Source organism: Cervus canadensis, chromosome 10, assembly GCF_019320065.1.
Source record: "Cervus canadensis isolate Bull #8, Minnesota chromosome 10, ASM1932006v1, whole genome shotgun sequence".
NCBI lineage: Eukaryota > Metazoa > Chordata > Mammalia > Artiodactyla > Cervidae > Cervus > Cervus canadensis.
The window spans coordinates 52,413,297-52,441,214 of record NC_057395.1 but is presented as its reverse complement, the minus strand read 5'-3'; the positions used below and the strand labels follow the sequence as shown (position 1 = coordinate 52,441,214).

Here is a 27,918-nt window from a genome sequence, read left to right as displayed (position 1 = left end):
TATTTGGGCTGTTATCACAAAATGTCACAAGGCTTCCCAGGTGATTCAGTGGTAAAGAATCCACCTACCAATGCAGGAGATGCAAAGGACTCAGGTTTGATCCCTGGTTCAGGAAGATCCCCTAGATTATCCCCAGTATTCTTGCCTATAAAATTCCATGGACAGAGGAGCCTTCTGGGCTATAAACCATGGGATCGAAAAGAGTCAGACCAGACTGAGCACACATGCACAGAACGAAACATCTCAGACTGAACAGCTCACAGCAGAAATTTATTGCTCATAGTTATGGAGGCTCGAAGTGACTCTCAAGAGTCTTCTCCAACACCACAGTTCAAAAGCATCAATTCTTTGGTGCTCAGCTTTCTTTATAGTCCAACTCTCACATGGCTACTGGAAAAACCATAGCCTTGACTAGACGGACCTTTGTTGACAGAGTAATGTCTCTGCTTTTTAATATGCTATCTAGGTTGGTCATAACTTTCCTTCCAAGGAGTAAGTGTCTTTTATTTATTTATTTATTTATTTTTTTATTAGTTGGAGGCTAATTACTTCACAACATTTCAGTGGGTTTTGTCATACATTGACATGAATCAGCCATGGAGTTACATGTATTCCCCATCCCGATCCCCCCTCCCACCTTCCTCTCCACCCGATTCCTCTGGGTCTTCCCAGTGCACCAGGCCCGAGCACTTGTCTCATGCATCCCACCTGGGCTGGTGATCTGTTTCACTATAGATAATATACATGCTGTTCTTTCAAAACATCCCACCCCCAAGGAGTAAGTGTCTTTTAATTTCATGGCTGCAATCACCATCTGCAGTGATTTTGGAGCCCAGAAAAATAAAGTCAGCCACTGTTTCCACTGTTTCCCCATCTATTTGCCGTGAAGTGAATTGGACAGCTTCTGACCTGTGGGACTCATCTTCTGGTTTCATATATTTTTGCTTTTTCATACTGCTCATGGGGTATTGCAGCAAGAATCCTGCAGTGGTTTGCCTCCTCCAGTGAACCATATTTTGTCAGAATTCTTCACTATGACTCATCTGTCTTGGGTGGCCCTGCATGGATTGGCTCATAACACTGTTGAGTTACGCAAGCCCCTTTGCCATGACAAGGCTGTGATCCATGAAGGGTATATATAATGTGTGTGTGTGTGTGTGTGTGTGTGTGTGTGTAAAGTGCAATATATTTGTTGTTCAGTTGCTCAGTCATGTCTGACTCTTTGTGACCCCATGTACCACATCCACTATCTCCCAGAGTTTGCTCAAACTCACGTCCATTGAATTGGCGATGTTATCCAACCATCTCATCCTCTGTTACTTCCTTCTCCTCATGCCCTCAATCTTTCCCAGCATCAGGGGCTTTTTCAGAGAGTCAACTCTTCACATCAGGTGGCCAAAGTATTGGAGCTTCAGCATCAGTCCTTCCCGTGAATATTCAGTGTTGATTTCCTTTAAGATTGACAGCTTTGATCTCCTTGCTGTCCAAAGGACTCTCAAGAGTCTTCCCCAGAACCAAAGTTCAAAAGTATCAATTCTTCAGTGCTCAGCCTTCTTTATGGTCCAACTCTCACATCTGTACATGACTACAGGAAAAACCATAGCTTTGACTATGTGGATCTTTATCAGCAAGGTGATATCTCTGCTTTTTAACACTCTGTCGAGGTTTGTCATAGCTTTTCTTCCAAAGAGCAGGTGTCTTTTAATTTCATGGCTGCAGTCACAGTCCACGGTGGTTTTGGAGCCCAAGAAAATAAAGTCTGTCAGTGTTTCCATTCCCCCGCCCCCCATCTATTTGCCATGAACTGACAGGACCAGATGCCGTGATCTTAGTTTTTTGAATGTTGACTTTTAAGCCAGTTTTTTCATTCTCCTCTTTCGCCTTTTTCAAGAGGTTCTTTAGTTCATCTTAACTTTCTGAGGTTATTGACATGTCTTGATTCCAGAAATCTTTATTCCAGCTTGTGATTTATCCAACCTGGCATTTCACATGATGTCGTAAAAACCTGGACACGACTGAGTGATTTTTACTTTCACTCTTCACTCTGCATATAAGTTCAATAAACCGTGTGATGATATATAGTCTTGATGTACTCCTTTCCCAATTTTGAACCACTCTGTTGTTCCATGTCTTGTTCTAACTGCTGCTTCTGAACCTGCATTCAGGTTTCCATTTATAATGTAATATTGCTTAGCCATAAAAATGAAATTTTGCCATTTGTAGCAAAATAGATGGACTTGGAAGGCATTATGCTAAATGAAATAAGTAAGACAGAGAAAGACAAAGAGTGTATGATACAACTTATATGTGGAAAGTAAAAAATACAACAAACTAGTTAATATAACAATAAAGAGACTGACTCAAAGATATAGAGGACAAAGTAGTGCGGGCAAAGAAAGGAAGAAGAAAATATAGGCTAAGGGATAAAGAGGTGCAAATTATTACATATGAAATAAGCTACAAGGATATATTGTACTACACCAGGAATACAATCAATATTTTGTAATAATGATAAATGGAGTATAACCTTTAAAAATTGTGAATCATTATATTTTACACCTGTAATTTACAAATTATTTTACAGCAACTATATTTCAATATAAAGGAAATAGCCCCAAATTCCATCAATAGATGAAAAGATACATTAAATGTGAGATATATATATATATATATTTAATATTTCAGCCCTGAAAAGCAAAGCATTTGACACCTACATCATGGCATGGATGAACCTTAAAAACACACTCAGTGAAATAAGCCAGATGAAAAAGGACAAATAGATGATTTCACTTATGGTACATAGAATAGGCAAATTCACAGAGAAAAAGTGGAATAGATGTTTCTAGTGGTTGCAGGGGAAAAGAAATGGGGAGTTACAGTTTAATGAATAGATTTTCTGCTACAGATGTTGAAAAAGTTCTGAAAATATGTACTGGTAAGGTTTGACAACACTGTGAAGTCCTTAGTGCCACTTCGTATCCTTAAAAGTAGTTAAAATGGGAAATTTTATGCTTTTTATATTTTACTGCAAAAAAAAAAATGAGATCTGAAACGTGGTGATGGCCCCAAATAAAGCTTTTGAACTGAACTAAATGGCTCAAGGAAAAATAAAATGTGTGATTCTACACTTGATCTTAGCCAAAAGGCCAAGAAGTGATAAATGTGTGATTCTAAATGTTGATACGTTTGAGGAAACTACAAGTGAATAGGAAGGTAGAACCATGGGGACAAGCAAGCAAGGAAACAGCAAATTCCAAAATCATGTTTTGAAAAGAATTGCAGGTGGCTGACTACATCTGGACAATGAGTTACAAGTTGAAGGGACATGAGTCGCCATGGGGTCAATTATTTTACTATAGGTATGAGTTTACCAGATTGATTTCAATGCCTCCTTAACTACCCAGTTTCTGGAGATACAGAGAAATACAAACATATTCTTTATCTGAAATGTTCTATTTATTAAATAGGCAAGGGTCTAATTTCAGGGGTATAAATCAGAGGAGCAAACTGTTTTGGTGCCACAAGCAAATTCTGTGTTCTTTTTTGTTTCTTCCCTACTCCTTGGGTAGAAAATGTGTGGTTCATCTTTGTGGAGTGTGAGCTGGTAACCCACTCACTTCAGTTCAATTCAGTGACTCAGTCATGTCCTACTCTTTGTGATTCCATGGACTGCAGCATGCCAGGCTTCCCTGTCCATCACAAACTCCCAGAGCTTGCTCAAATTCATGCCCATAGACTCAGTGATGCCATCTAACCATCCCATCCTCTGTCACCCCCTTCTCCTCCTGCCTTCAATAGTTCCCAACATCAGGGTCTTTTCCAGTGAGTCAGTTCTTCGCATCAGGTGGCCAAAGTATTGGAGTTTCAACTTCAGCATCAGTCCTTCCAATGAATATTCAGGACTGATTTCCTTTAGGATTGACTGGTTTGTCTCCTTGCAGTTCAAGGGACTCTCAAGAGTCTTCTCCAATACCAAAGTTCAAAAGCATAGATTCTTCGGCACTCAGCTTTCTTTCTAGTCCATCTTTCACATTCATACATGACTACTGGATTTGTATACAATGAATAGCTTATTTTGTTAACAAATCCTTTGAACCTGGGGCAAAAGTGAAAACTTTCACCAAAACACAGATGTAGAAGTCTCAAAACTTTGGAGCCTTTTTCTTATACCTCAAATCCTATGTATCAGAAAATTCTGTTGCCTCCTCATCAGCATGCATCTGGAATCTGACTGCTTTCTCTTATCTCTACTTGCTCCTGCCCAGGTGCAAGTCACTTTTACATTTTTTTGCATGAATGTGATTATCTCAAATGCTCTACTTGTTTCTCAGTACTCTTGCCTGGAAAATGCCATGGACGGAGGAGCCTGGTGGGCTGCAGTCCATGGGGTCACAGGGAGTCGGACATGACTGAGCAACTACACTTTCACTTTTCACATTCATGCATTAGAGAAGGAAATGGCAGCCCACTCCAGTGTTCTTGCCTGGAGAATCCCAGGGATGGGGGAGCCTGGTGGGCTGTGGTCTATGGGGTCGCAGCACAGGGTCAGACACGACTGAAGCGACTCAGCAGCAGCAGCAGCAGCAGCTACTTGTTTCTATGTTATGTATAGTCTGTCCTCAATCAAATAGTAGAATAAATTAAAACTCATGTCAGATTATGTCACTTCTCTCTTCAAAACTATGAGGGCTGAAACAGGAAGAATAAAACACCTAGGAATACACCTACCTAAGGAGACATAAGAATTGTATACAGAAAACTATAAGACACTGCTGAAAGAAATCAAAGACAATATAAATAGATGCTCATATTGTTCTTGGACTGGAAGAACCAATATTGTGAAAATGACTATACCACCCAAAGCAATCTCAGATTCAATGAAATCCCTATCAAATTACCAATGGCTTTTTTTTTTCATAGAACTAGAAAAAAAATTCACAATTCATATAAAAATACAAATACCCTGAATAGCCAAAGTAATCTTGAGAAAGAATAATGGAGCTTCCTGACTTCAGACTGTATTACAAAACTCATCATCAAGACAGTATGGTTCTGACACAAAAACAGAAATATAGACCAATGGAACAAGATAGAAAGTCCAAAGGTAAACCCACACACCTACATACACCTTACGTTTGATGAAGGAGGCAAGAATATACAATGGAGAAAAGATAGTCTCTTCAATAAGTGGTGCTGCAAAAACTGGACAGCTACATTTAAAAGAATGAAATTAGAACACTTCCTAATACCATATACAAAGATAAACTCACAACAGATTAATAACATAAATGTAAGATGAGAAACTATAAAACTCTTAGAGGAAAACATAGGCAGTACAATCTTTGACATCAATCACAGCAAGATCCTCTATGACCCCCCTCCTAGAGTAATGGAAACAAAAACAAAAATAAACAAATGGGACCTAAGGGAACTAATTAAACTTACAAGCTTTTGCACAGCAAATGTAACCATACACAAGATGAAAAGACAATCCTCAGAATGGGAAAAAATAATTGCAAATGAAGCAACTGACAAAGGATTAATCTCCAGAATCTACAAGCAGCTCATGCACCTCAATATCATAAAAAGAGACATTTCTCCAAAGAAGACATACAAGATGGTTAATAAACACATAAAAAATCCCCAACATTGCTTATTATTAAATAAATGCAAGTCAAAACTACAATGCAAGTCAAAATGACCTCATCCCAATCAAGTTGGCCATCATCAAAAAATCTATAAACAATGAATGCTGGAGAGGATGTGGGAAAAGGGGAACACTCTTGGTGGAAATATAAAATTTTAAAATATTGTATTTATTTTAATTGGAGGATAATTACTTTACAATATTGTGATGGTGCTTGCCTTATTATCAACATGATTTGGCCACAAGTTTACATGTGTTCCCCCAATCCTGAACCCCTCTCCCACCTCCCTCCTCACCCTATCCCTCTGGGTTGTCCCAGAGCACCAGCTTTGGGTCCCCTATTTCATGTATTGAATTTGCACTGTTCATCTGTTTTACGTATGGCGATGTACATGTTTCAACGCTATTCTCTCAAATCATCCCACCCTCGCCTTCTCCCACTGAATACAAAAGTCTGTTCTTTACATCTGTGTCTGGGAATATAAATTTACACGGTCACTACGGAGACCAGTATGGAGATCCTTTAAAAACTTGAAATAAAACTACCCTAAAAAATATAAATAAAACAGGGCATGCTCCTGGAAAAATTTATGTCCAATAAACTTAACGAAATATTAAAAGAAAAAACTGCAATGGCAACCATTTCACTCATAGCAAAACCAAATCCTTCAACACAGGAGGATGATTTTACTCTCAGGACTTTTGTACATGCAGCTCCCTGTCAGGAAGTCTCCTCCCCCAGATAACCACATGGCTCAGTTCAGAATTTTCTTTTCAACTTTGCTCACATTTCCCCTTCTCAGAGATGGCCACCCAAGATTACCAGGTTTGAAATACATTGCACTCAACATATTCTCCCAATTTGTTATCTAGCTACTCTTTTTTAAAACACTTATCACTTTCTAATATACTACGTTATTTAATTAAGTATAAGTCTATTGTTTATTGTCATTTCTTCCACTAAGCTAAATATCCATGAGCACAACTACTTAGTCTCTTTTATTGACCAAAGTACCCCAAGTTCCTTCCTGCAATATAGAAAGTATCCAAAAAATATATGCATGTTGTTTGAATTGCCCATTGTGACATCTCCATGAGACACTAAATTCTGTTTTAAGTGGGCTTTTCTCTGGAAATTATTAGTATATCAGAAGCTGAGTTGTCCATGTAGGTCAGTTTATGAAAAACAAAAGAAATTTGCAATTATGCAGGAAGAAGAAGAGCCCAGGAGAAGAAAACCACAAACCCTCTTTCCCATACTCCATACTTCTCCACACCCATTGGCAGAAGCTGCAGAAATATCATGGGATGGAAGAAGGACAAGTATCAAGAAGAGCTGTGGTTAAACTCATGAGCTCAACCACCAGGTTGCTTGAGTTCACATCATACTTTATCAGGTCCCACTGAGTGACCTTGAACTTTCCTTGCTCAGTTTTCTTATCTGTAAGGTAGGGGTTGACAACGGGGTCTAGCTTGGATATAACGATCACATGAGTAAATGCTGTGGGCATTTCCAACATTGTCTGGCACATGCTGAGTGGTCAATAAAATGAATAGTTATTACTCATTAGATTTCCTGAGGCATGGAAGCTTCAGATAGCATTAGATTTTATATATATATATATGTATGTATGTATATATATTATAGATATGGATGTGGTTATAATTATAGATATAGATATGGATATGAATATACAAGTGACATAGGCAAGATTCTTTTTTTTTTTTTCTTCTTTTTTTAAAAAATTTATTTATTTATTTTTTTTCAGTGGGTTTTGTCATACATTGACATGAATCAGCAATAGATTTACACGTATTCCCCATCCCGATCCCCCCTCCCCCCTCCCTCTCCACCCGATTCCTCTGGGTCTTCCCAGTGCACCAGGCCCGAGCACTTGTCTCATGCATCCCACCTGGGCTGGTGATCTGTTTCACCATAGATAGTATACATGCTGTTCTTTTGAAACATCCCACCCTCACCTCTCCCACAGAGTTCAAAAGTCTGTTCTGTATTTCTGTGTTTCTTTTTCTGTTTTGTGTGTAAGGTTATCATTACCATCTTTCTAAATTCCATGTATATGTGTTAGTATGCTGTAATGTTCTATATCTTTCTGGCTTACTTCACTCTGTATAATGGGCTCCAGTTTCATCCATCTCATTAGAACTGATTCAAATGAATTCTTTTTAATGGCTGAGTAATATTCCATGGTGTATATGTACCACAGCTTCCTTATCCATTCGTCTGCTGATGGGCATCTAGGTTGCTTCCATGTCCTGGCTATTATAAACAGTGCTGCGATGAACATTGGGGTGCACGTGTCTCTTTCAGATCTGGTTTCCTCAGTGTGTATGCCCAGAAGTGGGATTGCTGGGTCATATGGCAGTTCTATTTCCAGTTTTTTAAGAAATCTCCACACTGTTCTCCATAGTGGCTGTACTAGTTTGCATTCCCTACCGAACAGTGTAAGAGGGTTCCTTTTCTTAGGCACAGTCTCCCTCCCCAGCATTTATTGCTTGTAGACTTTTGGATAGCAGCCATCTGACTGGCGTTTAATGGTACATTCATTGTGGTTTTGATTTGCATTTCTCTTGATGATGAGTGATGTGGAGCACCTTTTCATGTGTTTGTTAGCCATCTGTATGTCTTCTTTGGAGAAATGTCTGTTTAGATCTTTGGCCCACTTTTTTTTTTTTTTTTTTATTTTTCTGGAATTGAGCTGCAGGAGTTGCTTGTATATTTTTGAGATTAATCCTTTGTCTGTTTCTTTTTTTTTTTTTTTTTTCTCCCAATCTGAGGGCTGTCTTTTCACCTTACTTATAGTTTCCTTTGTAGTGCAAAAGCTTTTAAGTTTCATTAGGTACCATTTGTTTAGTTTTGCTTTTATTTCCAATATTCTGGGAGGTGGGTCATAGAGGATCTTGCTGTGATTTATGTCGGAGAGTGTTTTGCCTATGTTCTCCTCTAGGAGTTTTATAGTTTCTGGTTTTACATTTAGATCTTTAATCCATTTTGAGTTTATTTTTGTGTATGGTGTTAAAAAGTGTTCTAGTTTCATTCTTTTACAAGTGGTTGACCAGTTTTCCCAGCACCACTTGTTAAAGAGGTTGTCTTTTTTCCATTGTGTATCCTTGCCTCCTTTGTCAAAGATAAGGTGTCCATAAGTTCGTGGATTTATCTCTGGGCTTTCTATCCTGTTCCATTGATCTATATTTCTGTCTTTGTGCCAGTACCATACTGTCTTGATGACTGTGGCTTTGTAGTATAGTCTGAAGTCAGGCAGGTTGATTCCTCCAGTTCCATTCTTCTTTCTCAAGATTACTTTGGCTATTCGAGGTTTTTTGTATTTCCATACAAATTGTGAAATTGTTTGTTCTAGTTCTGTGAAAAATACCGTTGGTAGCTTGATAAGGATTGCATTGAATCTATAGATTGCTTTGGGTAGAATAGCCATTTTGACAATATTGATTCCTCCAATCCATGAACACGGTATGTTTCTCCATCTGTTTGTGTCCTCTTTGATTTCTTTCATCAGTGTTTTATAGTTTTCTATGTATAGGTCTTTTGTTTCTTTAGGTAGATATATTCCTAAGTATTTTATTCTTTTTGTTGCAATGGTGAATGGTATTGTTTCCTTAATTTCTCTTTCCGTTTTTTCATTGTTAGTGTATAGGAATGCAAGGGATTTTTGTGTGTTAATTTTATATCCTGCAAACATATGGAGGCTAAATAACACGCTTCTGAATAACCAACAAATCATAGAAGAAATCAAAAAAGAAATCAAAATATGCATAGAAATGAATGAAAATGAAAACACAACAACTCAAAACCTATGGGATACTGTAAAAGCAGTGCTAAGGGGAAGGTTCATAGCATTACAGGCTCACATCAAGAAACAAGAAAAAAGCCAAATAAATAACCTAACTCTACACCTAAAGCAATTAGAGAAGGAAGAAATGAAGAACCCCAGGGTTAGCAGAAGGAAAGAAATCCTAAAAATTAGGGCAGAAATAAATGCAAAAGAAACTAAAGAGACCATAGCAAAAATCAACAAAGCTAAAAGCTGGTTTTTTGAAAAAATAAACAAAATTGACAAGACTCATTAAGAAGCAAAGAGAGAAGAACCAAATTAACAAAATTAGAAATGAAAATGGAGAGATCACAACAGACAACACTGAAATACAAAGGATCATAAGAGACTACTACCAGCAGCTCTATGCCAATAAAATGGACAACTTGGATGAAATGGACAAATTCTTAGAAAAGTATAACTTTCCAAAACTGAACCAGGAAGAAATAGAAGATCTTAACAGACCCATCACAAGCAAGGAAATCGAAACTGTAATCAAAAAATCTTCCAGCAAACAAAAGCCCAGGACCAGATGGCTTCACAGCTGAATTCTACCAAAAATTTAGAGAAGAGCTAACACCTATCTTACTCAAACTCTTCCAGAAAATTGCAGAGGAAGGTAAACTTCCAAACTCATTCTATGAGGCCACCATCACCCTAATTCCAAAACCAGACAAAGATGCCACAAAAAAAGAAAACTACAGGCCAATATCACTGATGAACATAGATGCAAAAATCCTTAACAAAATTCTAGCAAACAGAATCCAACAACATATTAAAAAGATCATACATCATGACCAAGTGGGCTTTATCCCAGGAATGCAAGGATTCTTTAATATCCACAAATCAATCAATGTAATACACCACATTAACAAATTGAAAGATAAAAACCATATGATTATCTCAATAGATGCAGAGAAAGCCTTTGACAAAATTCAACACCCATTCATGATTAAAACTCTCCAGAAAAGCAGGAATAGAAGGAACATACCTCAACATAATAAAAGCTATATATGACAAACCCACAGCAAGTATCACCCTCAATGGTGAAAAATTGAAAGCATTTCCCCTGAAATCAGGAACAAGACAAGGGTGCCCACTCTCACCACTACTGTTCAACATAGTGTTGGAAGTTTTGGCCACAGCAATCAGAGCAGAAAAAGAAGTAAAAGGAATCCAGATAGGAAAAGAAGAAGTGAAACTCTCACTGTTTGCAGATGACATGATCCTCTACATAGAAAACCCTAAAGACTCTTCCAGAAAATTACTAGAGCTAATCAATGAATATAGTAAAGTTGCAGGATAGGCAAGATTCTTGTGTCTTTATCCCTCCTTTCCTCCTCACTTCTATCTAGCATGGAAGCAGAGACTTAAGATAACAATGTAGAAAATTCTACTCTTTAACCAAGGGAAAAGTTTTCTTAAGAATTTGGGTGAGGGTAAGAGGTAAATTTATAGAGAAGTAGAAAAGGAAAGATGTTGCTAAAGACCTCAAAAGTTGAACCTTGTCCATATCATTTCATGTAGATTGAAAAATGTTTTAAGGGGAAGAACAGAAGAAGTCTTCTTGAAATCCCACGTGTCTGGGAACACTTCCTTGTACATACACGCACACACACACACATAAACACATTCACCCACAAACATGTATTAAAAAGTACCCTAGCAATCTAATGTACAAGCTGTTTTGAGCATTAAAAGAAATTATAACACATAAAATCTCAGTAAAAACGGTATCACATAGGACCCATGAAATATACTGCAAAATTTGAACTCTTCTCCGAGTGGCAGGATGGGTGATGACAAATATATTGTTTGCTTCTTGGTATTTTCTGATATTTCTGCAATTGGCCTCTTCTGAGAAGCTAAGCAGCGCAACATTATTCAAAGAATCAACTCTGAAGCTGGATAGCCTGGATTTGAATCCTGTGCTCCACGGCTTTAGATAGGTGACGCTGGACAAGTTCCTCTGTGCCTCATTTTCCCCTTTTACAATTGAAGTAATAGTTATCACACAGGGATGTTGTGAGGGTTAGTCAAGAAAATATGCACAAAGCTGTCAGTGTTTGAAACATCCTCTGTTTGGAAGCCTCTGGTAACCAGCTGCAGACGATGGATCTACAGAGAAAACTCAGATTCCTGATTTCATGCTCTCAGATAAGGCCCAGCCCTTGGCCTTATGTGACTGCCTCGGGTAGCATACCCATGTTTACAAGGAGACCCTAAAAGCCCAGGGACAGGGGGAAAGTCCAGGGGACAGGGAGAAGGGATTCTGTTCTAAGCAATGCTCACCTCTGAGTCCCAGCAGTAGAGTAAGCAACAGGCAAGAAGGAGGAGGACGGAAGTAGCAGGCTGAGAATGGCATTGTGGAGGTCTGCAGAGCTGCTCTGTCCAAATGTGTCAGTTGGGAGAACTTGAATTTCTGTGCTCTGTGGAGAAGAGAAAAGCTCCACCTACCATGATATAAAAGGAAGTGCCTATGATGGGGTGAAATGTCTGTGAGAAAGTCATCTGCTTCCGGATTCTTGTAGTTCCTATTTCTAGACAATGAAATAGGACTCAGGCAGAGAACATAGGTACAAGTTATGAATTTTATGTTTTCAGAGAGATTGGACAAGCCTAGCAGAAATAATGCTTCCTCCCTACCTGGGGTCTCTGCTTTCTCCCCTGGGTCCCTCACCCCAATCATGGTGACCCCTCTTTCAAAAGCACCAGGCAAACTCACATATCCCAAGAGGATCTGTGGTTATGGTCTGTGTCCTAAAGACACAAGCCCAGGACCCTAGGATGTGACTGGTTTTTGGTCTCCTTCTGTACTTGCCTCAGCAAAGACCTGCTCTTTGCTGGAAAAAGGAAGAGGGTTCACCAGGGCCTTCTCTATTTTGGGATGGAACCAGATCAGCACCTGAAGGTTTCCTATTCCAAACCTTTATTGATATTGCTAGTAAAATTTAGCCCAATTGCAAGGTGCAATGTGGACCTAGACTGGTATGGCTAGCATCCAAAAAAGGAATCATTTTCTACTTCTTTTAGGAGAGGAAGTAGATTACATGACCCAGAAATTATACTTCCAGGCCCTTATCTCAGAGAAGTGAAAACTCTGTCCATAGAAAATCTGTGCACAAATGTTTTAAAATGTTTCTTTTTGAGTCAAAACAGTAGAAGAATCAAAATGTCTAATAAAAGGGAAGAGTTTAACAACCTTTCTACATGAGGAAATAACTATTCAGCAGTACAAAAAAAAAATGAGTTATATATGAGTACAGCTTTGTCTCTCGAAGGCATGTTGACTGAACAAAGCCAGTCTCAAAATATCACTCCACTTGTACAACATTATCAAAATTATATATATATATATAAAACAGAATGGCATTTGCCAGAGGTTTGGTTTGGTGGGGATGTGTGTCAATTTGTCATGCTAGCACAAGGGAGACTCTGTGGCTGTGAAATATTCTGCATCCTGCCCATAGTGGTGGTTATACATACACATGAAAGGACCAACATAAACCAAAATTCAGAGTGTTACAAACTCAGCTATAAATAATAATCTAATAGTAGTAATAACATGGACACTATTAAGCTATCCAAAATTATAATTATATAAGAGTAATAAGGAATAACATGTGCGTATGTAGCATAAGTCAGGAGTAACAGAACATTACATCCTCATCCTCCCCACTGGGATGTCTATAAATAATGCCTAAGAGTGAAAAAAATCAAGAAGTATCAGTAAGCATACTATGTGACATTTGGCATTGAAACCTAAACTCATCAGTTAAAAGAGTTGAAAGTGGTTTTGTCTCAGAGGTGGAGAATGGCAGGAGGTTAGAGAGACTCCAGTTTACATATGTATAACTTGTCAAACTATTGGACTCATAAACTATCTGCATATGAAACTTTAATAAATATAAAAATGATTGGATTGATGTCAACAGAGTTACACATAAAAAGAATGCCCTTACTGTTCAGCAATGGTAAGAACTTTTAAGCTTGCTGGACAAAACAGTGATGATCTACATCAAATACAATCCTACAGTCAAAACTACTGAAAGCAGTAACAATAATTTTTAAAGATTCCATAAGCTAGAAAGTATTGAAGACAGCTTTAACTAGAGATGCATAAGACCATTTGTGGTAAAAACAACTGTAAAAGTGTGAATTTAGAATCATTTGAAAAACTAAATAAACACAGGCATATTATATCCATGAGTGAGAGAACTCAATATTGGAAAATTTTCAATATTCCCAAATTCATATATAAATTCAATGCAATCAAGCAATAATTCTAAAATAGTTTTTCATGAAAATGCGTTAGGAGACTGAAACTGAGGAGATGAAAGAGTGATGTCATACAAATGGAAATGCCAAGAAAGCAGGGATACCAATACTCATATCAGAAAAAAAGACTTTAAAGCAAGGCTATACAAAAGACAGATGAAGCATTATATAATGGTAAGGGGATCAGTATAAGAGGAGGTTATTAAACTTATTAACATACATACATCTGACACAGAAGCATCTAAATATATAGCAAATATTAACAGACATTAAAGGAGAAGTTGGCAATAATACAGCAATAGGAGGGGACTTGAAGACCCCTTACATCAATACACAAATTATCCAGAGAGTAAATCAATAAGGTGGTCTTAAATGACCGAGTAGACTGGTTGGAATTTATTAATTTCATATATATACTATATGCTATATATATATATATATATATATATATATTTATATATACTATAAAGCAGTAGAATACACATCTTTTCAAGCATACATGGAACATTCTCCAAGATAGTTCACATGTTAGGCCAAAATTCAAGTCACAATAAATTTAAGAGGATAGAAGTTAGATCAACTACTTTTTCTGACCACAATGGTATGAAAGTAGAAATCAATTACAGGGAGAGAAATGCAAAAGGACAAACACATGGAGACTAAAACACATGATACTAGAAAACCAATGGTCAAAGAAAAAAAATCAAAGAGGAAATCAGAAAATATCATGAGACAAATGAAAATTCAAAATGACACTTTTCAAAATCTATGGGATGCAGCAAAAGTAGCTTGAAGAAGAAAGCTTATAGTGATACAGGTCTACCTCAAGAAGCAAGGAAAATCTTAAACAACCTTATCTACCATCTAAATGAATTAGAACAGGGAGAAGAGATGAGACGGAAAGTCAGAAGAAGGAAGAAAATAATAAAGATCAGAATGGATATAAATAAAAGAGACAAAATACACTAGAAAAGATAAATGAAACCTGGTTTTTTGAGAGTTAGTTATTTGAAAAGATAAACAAAGTTGATAAACCTTTAGCCAGGCTCATTAAGAAGAAGAGAGAGTGATTTGAAATAAACAAAATAAGAAAGGATAGAGAAATAGCAACTAATATTACAAAAATACAAAAAAATATGAAAATACTATGAAAGACTATACCAACAATTTTTACAAAGTAGAAGAAATGGACAAGTTTCTGGAAATATACATCCTTCCAAGACTGAATCAAGAAGAAATAGATAATCTGAACACTGATCATTAGTAGTGAAATTGCTGTTGTAATTTAACAATTCCCAGCATACTTAAAGGCCAGGACCTGATGGCTTCACAGGGGAATTCTATCAAAAATACAAAGAAGATTTAATGCTATCCATCTCAATCTATTCCACAAATTGAAGAGGGTAGAATACTTCAAATTTATTCTATGAGGCCACAATTACCCCAACACTAAAACCAGACAAACACAATACAAAAAAAGAACATTAGAGCCCAATATCCCTGATGAATATATATGTAAAAATACTCAATAAAATATCATCAAACTGATTCAACAATATACAAAATAGGATCATATATCATGGTCAGGTGAGAGTTATCCCATCATTCAATATTCATAAATCAATCAATGCAACTTATCACATTAACAACTGGAATGAAAAAGTCACATAATCATCTAATAGTCACAGAAAAGGTCTTTGGCAAAATCCAACATCCATTCCTGATAAAAACTCTCATCAAAGTTGGTACAGAGGAATATGTCTCAACAAAATAAAGGCCATTTATGACAAACCAACAGCTAACATCATACTCAATGGTTAAAAGCAGAAAGCCTTCACACTAAGTTCAGGAACAAGGTAAGGATGCCTGCTCTTACCAATTCTATTTAATATAGTATTGGAACTTTGAGAGGGAAGAAATAAAACTGTCACAATTTTCAGATGACATACTACTTACAAATAATCATAAAATCTCCACAAAAAATATTAGAACTTAAAAATGAACTCAGTAAGATTTCAGAATACAAGATTAATATGCAGAAATCTGTTTCTATACAGCAACAATGAATGGTCAGAAAAGGAAAACAAGAAAATAATTCCATTTAAAACTTCTTCAGTCACCTCAGTCATTCAATCCAGGTGCCCAGTCAGGTCCGACTCTTTGCAACACAATGGACTGCAGTACGCCAGGCTTCTCTGTCCATCATCAACTCCCGGAGCTTGCTCAAACTCATGTCCATGGAGTTGGTGATGCCATCAAGCCATCGCATCCTTTGTTGTCCCCTTCTCCTCCTGCCTTCAATCTTTCCCAGCATCAAGGTCTTTTCCAATGAGTCCGTTCTTCACATCAGGTGGCCAAAGTATTGGAGTTTCAGCCTCAGCCTCAGTCCTTACAGTGAATATTCAGAACTGATTTCCTTTAGGATGGACTGGTTTGATTTCCTTGCAGTCCAAGGGGCTCTCAAGAGTCTTCTCCAACACCAGGGTTCAAAAGCTTTAATTCTTCCATGCTCAGTTTTCTTTATAGTCCAACTCTCACAACCATACATGATTACTGGAAAAACCATAGCTTTCACTAGACTGACCTTTGTTGGCAAAGTAATGTCTCTGCTTTTTTTTTTTTTTATTTCATTTTTCCACCCAATTATTTTTATTAGTTGGAGGTTAATTACTTTACAATATTGTAGTGGTTTTTGTCATACATTGACATGAATCAGCCACGGATTTACATGTGTTACCCATCCTGAAGCCCCCTCCCACCTCCCTCCCTATCCCATCCCTCTGGGTCATCCCAGTGCACCAGCCCTGAGCACTTGTCTCATGCATCCAACCTGGGCTGGCGATCTGTTTCACACTTGATAATATACATGTTTCAATGCTATTCTCTCAGATCATCACACCCTTGCCTTCTCCCATAGAGTCCAAAAGTCTGTTCTGTACATCTGTGTCTCTTTTTCTGTCTTGCATATAGGGTTATCTTTACCATCTTTCTAAATTCCATATATATGCATTAGTATACTGTATTGGTATTTATCTTTCTGGCTTACTTCACTCTGCATGATGGGCTCCAGTTTCATCCATCTCATTAGAACTGTTTCAAATATATTCTTTTTAATGGCTGAGTAATATTTCATTGTGTATATGTACCACAGCTTTCTTATCCATTCGTCTGCTCATGGGCATCTAGGTTGCTTCCATGTCGTGGCTATTATAAACAGTGCTGCAATGAACATTGGGGTACACGTGTTTCTTTCAGTTCTGGTTTCCTTGGTGTGCATGCCCAGGAGTGGGATTGCTGGGTCATGTGGCAGTTCTATTTCCAGTTTTTTAAGAAATCTCCACACTGTTCTCCATAGTGGCTGTACTAGTTTGCGTTCCCACCAACAGTGTAAGAGGGTTCCCTTTTCGAGGAGAAACATCTTAATTAAAACCTCTTAATGATGAGCAAAGTCGAGCACCTTTTCATGTGTTTACTAGCCATCTGTATGTCTTCCTTGGAGGAATGTTTAGGTCTTCTGCCCATTTTTTGATTGGGCTTTTGCTTTTCTGATATTGAGCTGTATGAGTTGCTTATATATTTTGGAGTCTAACATTTTGCCAATTTCTTCATTTGCAGGTATTTTCTCCCATTCTGAGGGTTGTCTTTTCATCTCGTTTATTGATTCCTTTGCTATACAAAAGCTTTTAAGTTCAATTAGTTTCCATTTGCTTACTTTGCTTTTATTTCAGTTACTCTAGGAGAGAGTTCCCAGAGGACTTTGCTGTGATTTTTGTCAAAGAGTGTACTGTCTATGTTTTCATCTAAGAGCTAAGTTTTGAATCCATTTTTAGCTTGTTTTTATATTAGAAGTGTTCTAGTTTCATTATTTTACATGTAGCTGTCCAATTTTCCCAGAACCACTGATTGAAGAGGCTGTCCTTTCTTCACTGCATACTTTTGCCTCCTTTGTCAAAGATAAGGTGCCCATAGGGCATGGGTTTATCTCTGGGCTTTCTATCTTGTTCCATTAATCTATGTTTCTGCTTTTGTGCCAGTACCATACTGTCTTGATGACTGTAGCTTTGTAGTATAGTCTGAAGTCAGGAAGCTTGATTTCTACAGCTCCATTATTTTTCCTCAAGATTGCTTTGGCTATTCAGGGCCTTTGTGTTTCCATACAAATTGCAAAATCTATATGGTACCACAAAGGACCCTGAATTCACAGAATAATCTTGCTAAAAAGGAAAAAGCTGAAGGTATCAAAAGTTCTTCCTTCAGAATATACTATAAAGTTACAGTAATCAAAATAGCAAGGTACTAGCATAAAGCCAGAGAAGGCACTAGCACCCCACTCCAGTACTCTTGCCTGGAAAATCCCATGGATGGAGGAGCGTGGTAGGCTGCAGTCCATGGGGTCACTAAGAGTCGGACACGACTGCACAACTTCACTTTCACTTTTCACTTTCATGCATTGGAGAAGGAAATGGCAACCCACTCCAGTGCTCTTGCCTGGAGAATCCCAGGGACAGAGGAGCCTGGTGGGCTGCTGTCTATGGGGTCACACAGAGTCGGACACGACTGAAGTGACTCAGCAGCAGCAGCAGCAGCAGCATAAAGCAGACATATAGTTTGGTACAACAATAGAGAGCCCAGACATAAGCCAACACATTTATGGTCAATTAATCTATGACATGGAATGCAAGAGTATACAATGGTGAAAAGGCAGCCTCTTCAATAAATGGGGCTGGATAAAACTGGATGGCTACATTTAAAAGAATAAAATTGGAACAATCCTTCCTACCATACACAAAAATAAACTGTAACTTGATTAAAGAACTAAATGTAAAACAGGAAACCATAAAAATTATAAAAGAGAATAAAGGCAGAACCCTCTTTGACATTATCTGTAGAAATATTTCTTTTTATCTTTCTCCTAAGAAGAAAGAAACAAAAGCAAATGTAAACAAATGTGACCTAATTAAAATTAAAGTTTTTGCACAGCAAAACGAAACAGCGAACTACTGAGTAGAAAAAGATATTTTGCAAATTATATGACCAATAAGGGGTCATATCTAATATACATAAATAGATCACAAAACTCAATAACAAAAAAGCCTTATTAAAAAAGGGTGGAAGTCTTGAGTAGACATTTCTCCAAAGAAGACATATAGATGGTCAACAGGCACATGAAAAGATGCTCAATACTGCAGTCATCAGAGGAATGCAAATAAAACCACAGCAAGATATCACCTGACACCTGTCAAAATGGCTATCATCAAAATTTTACGAATAGCAAATATTGGTAAGGATGGGAAGAAAAGGGAACCCTCATGTAGTGTTGGTGGGACTGTAAATTGATGTAGCCACTATGGAAAACAGTATGGAGGTTCCTCAGAAAATGAAAAATGAAGCTATCATATGACCCAGGAATTGGATTCTATCCAAGGAAAACAAAAACACTATTAAAAAAAAATGCACATGAGTGATCATCAGCATTATTTACAATAGCTTAGATATGGAATGGATAAAGAAAATGTGGTATATTGGAAAAAATGGAATATTACTCAGCAATGAAAAATAATGAACTTCTGCCATTTGCAACAACAGTGTGAATTGACCTGCAGGGTATTATGCTTAGTCAAATCAGTCAGACGGAGTAGGACAAATACTCTAGTTATCACTTATATCTGCACTCTAAAAAATAAAACATTTGAAAATATATGACAAAATAGAAACAGTCTCATAGATATAGAGAACAAATTAGTAGTTACCAGTGAGTAAAGGGAAGGGGTTGGGGTAAGGGAAGGGGTTAGGGGCAAGGTAAGGTTATGAGATTAAGAGGTACATACTACCATGTATAATATAAATAAGCAACACAGATATTTTGTATAGTGTAAGGAAACATAATCATTATTTTATAATTAAGTGGAATAAAACCTATAAAACTGTTCAATCACTAATTAACGTAATACTGCAAATCAACTGTACTTCAATTTTTTAAAAGCAGAAAATAAAGTAAAATAAAATGAATTTGGACCCTTCCTCCAAAATAGCCACAGCAGTTTTTTAAATCTTAATTGAAGGATAATTACTTTGCAATATTGTGATGAGTTTTGCCATACATCAATATGAATTTAACTTATATGCAGAGTACATCATGAGAAATGCCAGGCTGGACAAAGCACAAGCTAGAATCAGGATTGCCAGGAGTAATATCAATAACCTCAGATATGCAGACAACACCACCCTTATGGCAGAAAGTGAAGAGGAACTAAAAAGCCTCTTGATGAAAGTGAAGGAGGAGAATGAAAAAGTTGGCTTAAAGCTCAACATTCAGAAAACTAAGATCATGGCATCTGGTCCCATGATTTCATGGGAAATAGATGGGGAAACAGTGGAAACAGTGTCAGACTTTATTTTTTGGGGCTCCAAAATCACTGCAGATGGTGACTGCAGCCATGAAATTAAAAGACACTCACTCCTTGCAAGGAAAGTTATGACCAACCTAGATAGCATATTTAAAAGCAGAGACATTACTTTGCCAACAAAGGTCCGTCTAGTCAAGGTTATGGTTTTTCCAATAGTCATGTATGGGTGTGAGAGTTGGACAGTGAAGAAAGCTGAGCACCAAAGAACTGATGCTTTTGAACTGTGGTGTTGGAGAAGACTCTTGAGAGTCCCTTGGACTGCAAGGAGATCCAACCAGTCCATCCTAAAGGAGATCAATCCTGAATATTCATTGGAAGGACTGATGCTGAAGCTGAAACTCCAATACTTTGGCCACCTCATGCGAAGAGTTGACTCATTGGAAAAGACCCTAATGCTGGGAAGGAATGTGGGCAGGAGGAGAAGGGGATGACAGAGGATGAAATGGCTGGATGGCATCACTGACTCGATGGACACGGGTTTGGGTAGACTTCGGGAGTTGGTAATGGACAGGGAGGCCTGGCGTGCTGTGATTCATGGGGTCTCAAAGAGTCGGACATGACTGAGCGACTGAACTGAACTGAATATGAACTGGCCTTAGGCATACATGTCTCCACTCCCTCCTGAACTCCCTATCTTCTCTCCCCTTCTCAAACAAGCAAAAATGGGAATATTTGCCCAATAGAAGTATCAAAACTTATTATAAAGCATCTCTAACTACAACAGTGTAGTTTGGTCAGAGATAGACAAGCCGGTCAGTGGAACAAAAACCTTACTGAAGGAACAAGAAATTTGTGGAAACCTGATACATAGCAAAGTGGCAGTGTAGATCAGTGAGTGCTAGATAATTTATCATTATGGAAGAAAAAAATAAGATCCCAATCCCCAACTATAATAGACAGACACACACACACAGACACACAATACAGTGAGATCAAAGCCATCAACAGAAAGAGCAAAACTTGATCAAGAATTGAAACCCTTTTCTTTTATAACAAAAGCATCAATGATACCAACAGTCCACTTTATGTACCACACCAGAGCAAAAGGAACTCTCCCATACGTACCAAGGAAGCAAAGATAAGAATATTTTTGTGCAAAATTGTACTAGCAAAACAAACTTCAATATCTATGACAAGAAGAATTGATACATTGTGGCATATATTTAACAGTAGAAACTGTAGAGCAGTGGAAATTAACACAATGGAGCTACATACATCAGTATAAACAAATCCCATAAACTTTGTTAATTATGAAATATAAATGCTGTATACAGTCTAATAGCATTCATATGAAATTTAAAACATGCAGTCCATGGGGTTACAAAGAATCTGACATGACTTAGCGACTGAACAATAACAACAAGAATTGACTCAAATTCATTTATTTTTATGGCTGAGTAATATTCCATTGTATATATGTACCACACTTCTTTATTCATTCATCTGTCGATGGACATCTAGATTGCTTCCATGACTTGGCTATTTTAAATAGTACTGCAGTGAACATGTGTCTGAAATTATTTGAGTGTTCTATCACATTTCACAGAGGCCTCTTTTAATCAAAATGTTCTCTTTTCAAGTGCTCAGAGGTCTTCGGTATCATAGATAATTTTTCTTCTTTTTCCATCTTTAAATGCTCAGAAGACAACCTATAATCCCAGCATTTCCCCAGCATCATTTGCATCAACTTCTTGAAATACACTTTGTCAAATCTCTGATTTTGCTTTGTGATGGGTGTGGGATTCTAATTACACAATATGGTCTAAAATTTGCTACACATCATTCAAATCCTAAAGCAGAGGGTTTCTGGGCTCCCTACCACCTCTTGAATCCACCTGATCTCAGAGCAGCCGAGCTGGGTGATGCCACGTCCCAACTCAGTTTCCTAAAACACTTCCTCCATGAGGTTCTGCCTGGGGATTTCTCCACACTCATAAAATAAGCCTGCTCAGGCACATTCAAGCCTCTCTTCTCAATGGGACAATCCTAAGGAATCTACACAGTTCCTCAGAGGGTCCTCCGTGGTGTTTATCCTCAGTTGTCCACAGGGATACCCAATTCAATAATTCACCCATTTAGGGTTTCCCTCATTCCCTCTCTCCCTTTCCATATGTCTTATCCCAGTTCCAATGGATTACCTTCCAATCACCTACATGCAAGACCTAGTTTTAGGCTTACTTTTTAGGAAAATCAAATAAAGAGACCCATGGGTTATTTTTGTCATGGGAAACCCAACCTGAGATGCAGGCATTGTTGAACAGGGGCTAACTTCATAGGTGATCAGTTCATTTGTGAAAATCTGTGCTTTTAACAATATTTGCCTCTCTGTACAATTTTCCTAACACATAGTGTTTATTTAATAAATATTCATATAAGGAGGACCCTCTGAAATATAATTCTTCAACTTACAATCAAACATACCGAGGCTGAGAGAACTTAAGTATCAAGCAAGAGGTCCCATAACTGCTGAAGCCTGATTTCATGTCAATGTTTCGCTCATCCACCTACTTTACAATCTCAGGCAGCCTTCACTTCTTGAAATCAAATTCCTTCTGGAAGTGAATGGGACAAACAAAACAGGGCAGTAGTATACATTAAATAAATTAACCCATTCAAATGTATTTTGCTGACCCAGTGCTGGGCTGATTTGAGATATGATTTTTATCCAGGTAAAAATGAAGTGATAATAGCACACAAAATGAAGGGGAAAATATTTGATAAAGTCTGATATGTGTGTAATTAATGTTAGTGCTGTGCAACCTTGGACCCCTCACTTGCTTTCTCAGGATTTTAGGGTCATAAGCAGAGGGATGATCACTAAGATTCTCTTCAGGCATGATACCTTATGACCTCAGTGAATCACAGACCTGCTAAGCACCAATATAGGCCAGAAATTCAACAAAAAGTCAGAATGAATATAAAGTCTTTACCCAGGCATGATTAATGACCTAAGACATCATAGTAAAAGTTAAAGTTCACAATAATCTTTATAACCTCTTCCTATACATTAATTTCAAAATGTTGATATTAAATTGGTATATTATTTTATCTCCATTTTAAAAATGAGGAAAGAGACTGAATTCTGAGGAGTGATGTGAATCATTAATAAGAATGAATAATAATCACCACTTCTGTGTGGTTAATACAAATACTTTATACACTGAGTACTTTACCATTGTAAAGTATGTTATTCTTGCCACAACCAAGTGAGGGATGTCCCATTTTTCAGATGAGGAAACAGGTTCAGAGACATCACACCCTAACTCTACATTAAATCTCCTGAAAAGGTCCAGACTGACGGTTTCCTGGGAAACCAGTGTGAATCTCTGCTTGACTGGGAGAGAAGGGCGTGCTTGTCATCACCCTGCAGAATGAGAACACGGCTGGTCACATTCTAGGTTTCTCCTCGAGGGTGGACACTGATCTCTAGTAGCCTCTGGTCTTTTTTAAAGCCAACTCATAGTAACCTGGCCTGTGGGGAATCTATGGAATATGAAGGTCAGTTGGATGGTCATGCCCAGCCCAGGCCTTGCAGGGCTGAAGAGTGGCTGCTCCTGCCTGTAGTAGAGACCCTGCCTGTGAGAGGATGTGGAGGACCCCAAACGCAGTGTGAGCAAATCCTCAGCATCTCCATGTAGGAGTCATATCGCCTCCTCTTCCATAGTGTTTGAAGATTACAGTCTCACAGGAGTTCAATTATGAAACTGATATCAGGGGCCAGACAATGAAGCTATAGGGACTACAGGGTTTGTAAAGAGGCCTGACTCCCACCCACACCTCACAACCCCACTCATGGACCCTAAAACCTAATCCACTGAGTTCTGACTGTAACCTGGAATAGGGAGCTGATTTTATCCCCATTTCACAGATGAGGACACTGAGGCCAGAGCCTCAGTACCTTCTCCAGGCTCCTCAGCAGGTCAGTAGAGCTGGGATTCTTAACTAGAAAATAAGTTCCCAGAGTCTGTGCTCAGTGACCAGGCTCAACTCTGTCCCCAGTCCCTGGACAGGGAAGGGTGTCTGAGTGTTCACAAGACAGGTCATATGAAGGCAGACAGCACAGGGACACAGTAGGAGCACAAGTTCGTGGTCACACTCAACCCAAGTTTGCACTCCCAGCCCCTTCTGTGCATGAGCCTGGACAGGTCAACTCTCTAAGACTTGGTTTCCTCATCTGTAAAATGGGGATGCTTCTTAATTCTTGGTTATTTAAGAAATTCAGTAAAGTAACTCACATATATCATAATATGTGGCACATAGTATTCACACTATAAGTTGTAACTATTGTCAGGGTAGACCCACCACAACTACCTGAGAAATCTTTATTAATCATATTCTAAAGCTAATAGGCTTCCCTGGTAGATCAGACAGTAAAAAATCTGAGACCTTGGTTTGATCCTGGGTCAGGAAGATTCCCTGGAGAAAGGAATGGCTACCCACTACAGTATTCTTGCCTGGAGAATTTCATGGACAGAGGAGCCTGGTGGGCTACAACCCTTGGGAGTGCAAAGAATTTGACATGACTGAGAGACTAATGAAGTTAACAAAGGAGAGGGTTAATGACTCACCCATGGGCCTCACAGCAAACAGAACTTGCATTCTAACCCAGGAATTCTGACTCCAAGTCAAGGGCTCTTTCTGTTACCCCACAGCTGCCTCTGTTTCTCCACAGTTGTCCCCATTATAATCAATGAACTTCAATATTTTCCAACTTTCTGTCCAGCTCTGGGCTGGGCAGCATGAAGACTATATACAGCCATCACAGAGTACGCACTGTAGACCATTGTCTGGATGCCAAGCAGGGTTCAAGGGAAGGAGTCTTAGCTGGTTCCCATGAAATGGACATAGTATCATTATTGCCCAGCTGAGGAAACTGAGCTTGGAACTGACTGTGCCTTCTCTGAGGTCACAGATGGCCTGGGGCAGCCCTGAGAGGTGACCTAGATCCATTCTGCTCCAAATTCTGGCCACCTCCAAATATAGGACCCAGTGTCAGCTTCTTGACTGTGAGAGTATCAGATATAAGAGAGGCATAAATGGCAGTCAGGAACTTGCAGGAGGCCTGAAGTCTCAGTGCCAAAAGTGAGAACCGAATGTGTGCAGACATGACAATTCAGGAAGAAATAAATATCAAATATAGAGAATTGAAGTGGAGATTTGAAATAAGACTTAGACAACATTAATGTTTAAATTCATAGAGGATGGAAGAAAAATACAGAAAATACTTTGAAATTGTGAATAGACAGCTTTCCCTTCGAATCCCAGCTCTGCTGTTTGAGACCCCTGAGATCTGATCCCTCTGCTGCCTGTCTCAGCTGTCACATGTCAGGCAACATATGTGAGGGTGGCTGATACACACTAAGTGCTCTACAGGTGTCAGAAAACATGACCAGAGGCACAGAGGTAGGGGTGTATAAGGGGTGGGAGCTGAAGAAGGGGTTTAGGGGTCAGGCTGCAGAGGTGTTGCTGCAAAGGCACATGAACACCGAATGAAAGGGGGCCTGATGCTGGAAAAGGAAGTTTTCCTTCCCCACTGCAGACCAGAGGGTGCATCAAACAGCTCCACAGGGTGGGGATAGAATCAAAGTGATGTTCTTAGGGGATTAACCTTGCACGACTGGGACAGATCCATGTATGCAGGCAAAGGAGAAAAATAAGACAGAGGAAACACTCAGGGTGAGTCAAGAAAGAAATAATGTACCTTGCTTCTAATCCGAAGTTAGCAGTTTGGAGTTTTTCAGCCAGATCTCTATATTTCACTTTATAGATGTATTATATGTTCATACATTTTTCTTATTTCTGCTGGATTAAAAAATGTGTCATTGAGAGTTGAGAGGTAGTGGAGGTATCCCCCTTGCATATTTCTAGAGCAGGCGGGAAAGGCCAGTGCATTCGGGGAGAGATGGAATGCAGGGTCAGTGACCCTATCGTGAAGATGTGTAGATTTGTAGCCTGGCATCCCTTACACATTTTTTGCTAGGGGTTGCTTGGGCTGTCATACATGCTGCAGGCAGAGAAGTTCTCATTGCCTATGAGTATTCCTTCCCTACTCTCCTTTATCCTTGCTTGGCCTGGAACTGGTTAATCCTAATCCTCAACCTAACTTTTCTCCATCTCTTCCCACTCCCCACAGACCCTGCCCTCATTCCTAGTCGTTCATTCTCCCAAGCCACATGCTTGTGTGCTCAGTCGCTTCAGTTGTGTCCAGCTCTTTGCAATCCTATGGACTGTAGTCTCCCAGGCTCCTCAGTCCATGGGATTCTCCAGGCAAAAGTACTAGAGTGGGTCGCCATGCCCTCCTCCAGGGGAACTTCCTGACCCAAGGATTAAACCCACATCTCCTGCATTACAGGCAGATTCTTTACTGCTGAGCCACCAAGAAAGCCCTCTTCCAAGCCGACTTACAAAGTCATCCTTCCTCTAGTCTGAGCTGCTAGCAGACAGCTCTTCCTTGTGGAGAAAGTCACCTGAGACTGCACAGGGTGAAATAATGAGGAGGAGAAAGAGGATTAGGTTGGGGAGGAAAGATGAAGAACGAGCAGGAGGAGTTGGAGTGACAGAGAGAAAAAGAGAGACACACAGACAATATGATCAAAACTAGTAGAGAGAATGAGAATTTCACACCTGCATCTCCCTGTTTCCCAGCTAAGCCAGTCAAGAATCCTGGCCTCTTTTTAAAATTGGCTTCCAATAATGTCCAGCAGAACCAGTATTGACTAAAGCCTTCCTGGGAGGAATTTGAGGGATCAGCTGTCCTTAGTGTCTATTGTTTACTGCAGTCAAGTATTAACACAGAGAATTTTCAACCAGAAGAGTGCATGGAATTAGGGACAGAAGTCCGACTCCAGAAGTCCGACTCCTTCTTCTTGAGGAGGATATAGAGGATGGAGAAGTGAAATTTGAGGATGAGTGCCTGAGACTTTTATCATCAGCCCAGACTGTCCTCCCTTCCTTAACCTCATCACCTGCTGCCCTGAGTCCCTGACCTACTGTTGTCTGCACCCCAGGCAGATGGCAGGTGTCTTCACACCTGATATTTTCAGCCATGCTACCCAGAGGGGTTGGCGAGAGACTGTACCCACCTTCCCCCAGTCTAGGCACCTGAGCCTGCAGGGTGATGTTGGCCTGGACTGGGAGCTGCTCATTCTGGACCACCCAGCAGGCAACTCACTCTCATATAGCATGGACGCTGCCTTCCAGGTGTGCTCCAGAGAGGAGGTCCCACTTGGGTTTCTAGTGACTTGGGGGAACTCTAAAGGTCTTGTTTTGACCTGTTCTCCAACCCAACGAGGGGCAGGTGGGTGGGATGGAAGTGGCTCACATGGGTACAGCCACTAAGGAGAAGAGTATGGAGGTTCCTGAAATGACTAAAAATGAAAGTAGCATATGATCCAGCAATCCCACTCCTGGGCATACATCTGGAGAGAACCATAATTCAAAAAGATACAAGCATCCCAAAGTTCATTGCAGCACTATTTATGATAAGTCAGGACGTGGAAGCAGCCTAAATGTCTACCAGCAGGGGAATGGATAAGATGTGGTACATATATGCAATGGAATACTAGTCAACTACAAAAAAGAACAAAATAATGCCATTTGCAGCAACATAGATGGACCTAGAGGTTATCACACCAAGGGAAGTAAGTCAGATGGAGAAAGACAAATATCATATGATACCATTCATATGTGGAGCCTCATTACAAATGAACTTATTTTCAGGACAAATGAACTTATGTTC

General features: G+C 39.0%; 1 protein-coding gene and 1 pseudogene across 5 annotated transcripts in view; both read right to left on the bottom strand.

Moving 5' to 3' along the window:
- The window catches only part of LOC122448418 (tyrosine-protein phosphatase non-receptor type substrate 1-like), a 120,863-nt gene that overhangs the window by 53,601 nt on the left and 39,344 nt on the right, over nucleotides 1-27,918 (bottom strand). Inside the window, exon 1 of one of the 5 annotated variants that reach the window (XM_043479706.1) lies at nucleotides 11,788-11,913. The exons of the other annotated variants lie outside the window; for them this stretch is intronic. Coding sequence (XP_043335641.1) covers nucleotides 11,788-11,860 — 73 coding nt within the window. The 5' untranslated portion in view covers nucleotides 11,861-11,913. Of the gene's footprint in view, nucleotides 1-11,787; nucleotides 11,914-27,918 lie in introns of those variants that run through there. 5 annotated transcript variants of the gene reach the window in all.
- On the bottom strand, nucleotides 3,002-3,158 carry LOC122449086 (annotated as a pseudogene).